The sequence below is a fragment of the Nanorana parkeri genome, unplaced genomic scaffold (genome assembly GCF_000935625.1).
Source record: "Nanorana parkeri isolate BGI_ZX_2015 unplaced genomic scaffold, ASM93562v1 scaffold4326, whole genome shotgun sequence".
In the NCBI taxonomy this organism is placed as follows: Eukaryota; Metazoa; Chordata; class Amphibia; order Anura; family Dicroglossidae; genus Nanorana; species Nanorana parkeri.
This window is the reverse complement of record NW_017310589.1, coordinates 10,286-12,568: the sequence shown is the minus strand read 5'-3', so window position 1 is coordinate 12,568 and position 2,283 is coordinate 10,286. Positions and strand designations below refer to the sequence as shown.

Genomic DNA, 2,283 nt, shown 5'->3' with positions numbered 1-2,283 from the left:
CACACCAAGCACCACAACCTGAGCTCCTCACACCAAGCACCACAACCTGAGCTCCCCGCACCAAGCACCCCGACCTCAGCTCCCAACACCAAGCACCCCGACCTCAGCTCCCCACACCAAGCACCCCAACCTGAGCTCCCCACACCAAGCACCCCAACCTGACCTCACACCAAGCACCCCAACCTGAGCTCCTCACACCAAGCACCCCAACCTCAGCTCCCCACACCAAGCACCCCAACCTCAGCTCCCCACACCAAGCACCCCATCCTGAGCTCCTCACACCAAGCACCCCGACCTCAGCTCCCCACACCAAGCACCCCAACCTGACCTCACACCAAGCACCCCAACCTCAGCTCCCCACACCAAGCACCCCATCCTGAGCTCCCCACACCAAGCACCCCAACCTCAGCTCCCCACACCAAGCACCCCAACCTCAGCTCCCCACACCAAGCACCCCATCCTGAGCTCCCCACACCAAGCACCCCAACCTCAGCTCCTCACACCAAGCACCCCAACCTGAGCTCCTCACACCAAGCACCCCGACCTGACCTCGCACCAAGCACCCCACACGGAGCTCTGTAGGGTTAGGGAGGAAGAGGCATCTGTGGGATGGGGGAAATTTTCAATATTGTTCAGGGGAAGTGCAGTGCATGATGGGAAACCTGCCTTCCTGCCCCAGAGAGGGCGGGGCTAGAAACCAGGTGGGGATCTGCTGCAGCTGAGAAGTTCTGATATGTCAACGGGGGACGTTCACTGAGATCATCTGAAGGGATCTAGTGTGAGAGGATTCCAGACTTGTCTGTGGAGCTGACACTCCATCCTCGGTCCGGCCACACACATAAGGATCGGGGTTCCTCCTCACACTGCCCCCCCTCCCCACCCTCCAGGTATTTGTCTGAATCTTCTATTAGGGAAATCCGGATTATTGCTGGAAGTAACTCTCTGGGGGGGGAAATGGGATTGTAGTTTCCGGCCGGGATTCTCCAACTCCACAGAGTGCAGATTGCATGGAGTATGTGGAGGGGATAATGCCCCATTGCCCTGAGAGGGGTAAATATGATGTAGCCAGGAGGGACAAATGTTAGCATAATGAGCTGACCAGAGAGAGGAGATTCCATTCCAATGGTGTGAGATGGACGGAGGAACATTCTGGAATCTTCCATCTGATGGCCAACAATCCTCCCAATTCCCATGACTGGGGGGAGGGGCAATGTCAGAAATTCCCCAGCATGCTGGTCTGGTTTTTCCATTGTACATGTGATTGTAGTGTGTGTGACTGGAGATCCGTCTTCCAGGTTCCATCACAAGGTCTGGGTGACCAACAGCACTCCGGGGACCCCCATCCACTAGGTCTGTACACCTTATGAGGGGCCCCCACCATCCCTGTGCTGAGTTCCCGGGTATATCTGTACACCTGCTGTGCCCATTATGAGGGGCCCCCACCATCCCTGTGCTGAGTTCCCGGGTCTGTACACCCGCTGTGCCCATTATGAGGGGCCCCCACCATCCCTGTGCTGAGTTCCCGAGTCTGTACACCCGCTGTGCCCATTATGAGGGGCCCCCACCATCCCTGTTCTCGCTCTCGGGCTCCTTCTATAATGAAATGTGACGTCTGGGTGGAGTATGTGGCCCCTGGTTGCCGGCCTCTGGAGAACATTCCATTGGTTTGGAGTTGATGAAGTTTATCTGTCTCGGGATCGGCCCCCCGGGGTGTTGGAGTGATTAGTGGCCCTTGGTGGGCTCTTGCTGACCATCCTGTGACATTTGTCCTCTCCCCCCCTCACTTTCACACCTCCATCTCTGTGTCTTGTCTCCGCAGGGAAGTGGTCGGCCCTCCCCCCGGTGACAGGTCCTCTTGTTGAAGCCTCATCTACATAACAAAGGTTGTGATTGGGGAGGAAGGGGCCGGTATGCGGGGCCCCCTCACCTTGTACAGTGAGACTTCTTCTCATGATGTGACCGGCTTGGTGACCCTCAGCACCGTCCTCCAGGACCAGGTCAATTCTGCCCTGACCTATGATATGTCCCCGGGGGTCCAGCTCTGGCCACCCCTCACACTGCACAAGGATTGGGGCAACTGGAGCCCAACCACTGGCCAGGAGCCCATCTGCCCCAAGGACCAGCTGCATGGGACAATGGGGGCCCCAAAGCTGACCAGAGAGGGCAGGAAGATGAAGAAAATAAAGAAGAAAAACTACCAACGTCATTCCAAACCACCGTACTCCTACCTGGCCATGATCGCCCTGGTCCTCCAGAACTCCCCCGACAAGATGTTGAAACTCT

At 57.2% G+C, this 2,283-nt stretch overlaps 1 protein-coding gene across 1 annotated transcript in view; it reads left to right on the top strand.

Annotated features, from left to right (window-relative positions):
• Window positions 1–1,910: 1,910 nt before the first annotated feature.
• The window catches only part of LOC108803848 (forkhead box protein H1-like), a 9,550-nt gene continuing 9,177 nt past the window's right edge, over window positions 1,911–2,283 (top strand). Inside the window, exon 1 of the mRNA XM_018575645.1 lies at window positions 1,911–2,283. Within this exon, the coding sequence (XP_018431147.1) occupies window positions 1,911–2,283 (373 nt within the window).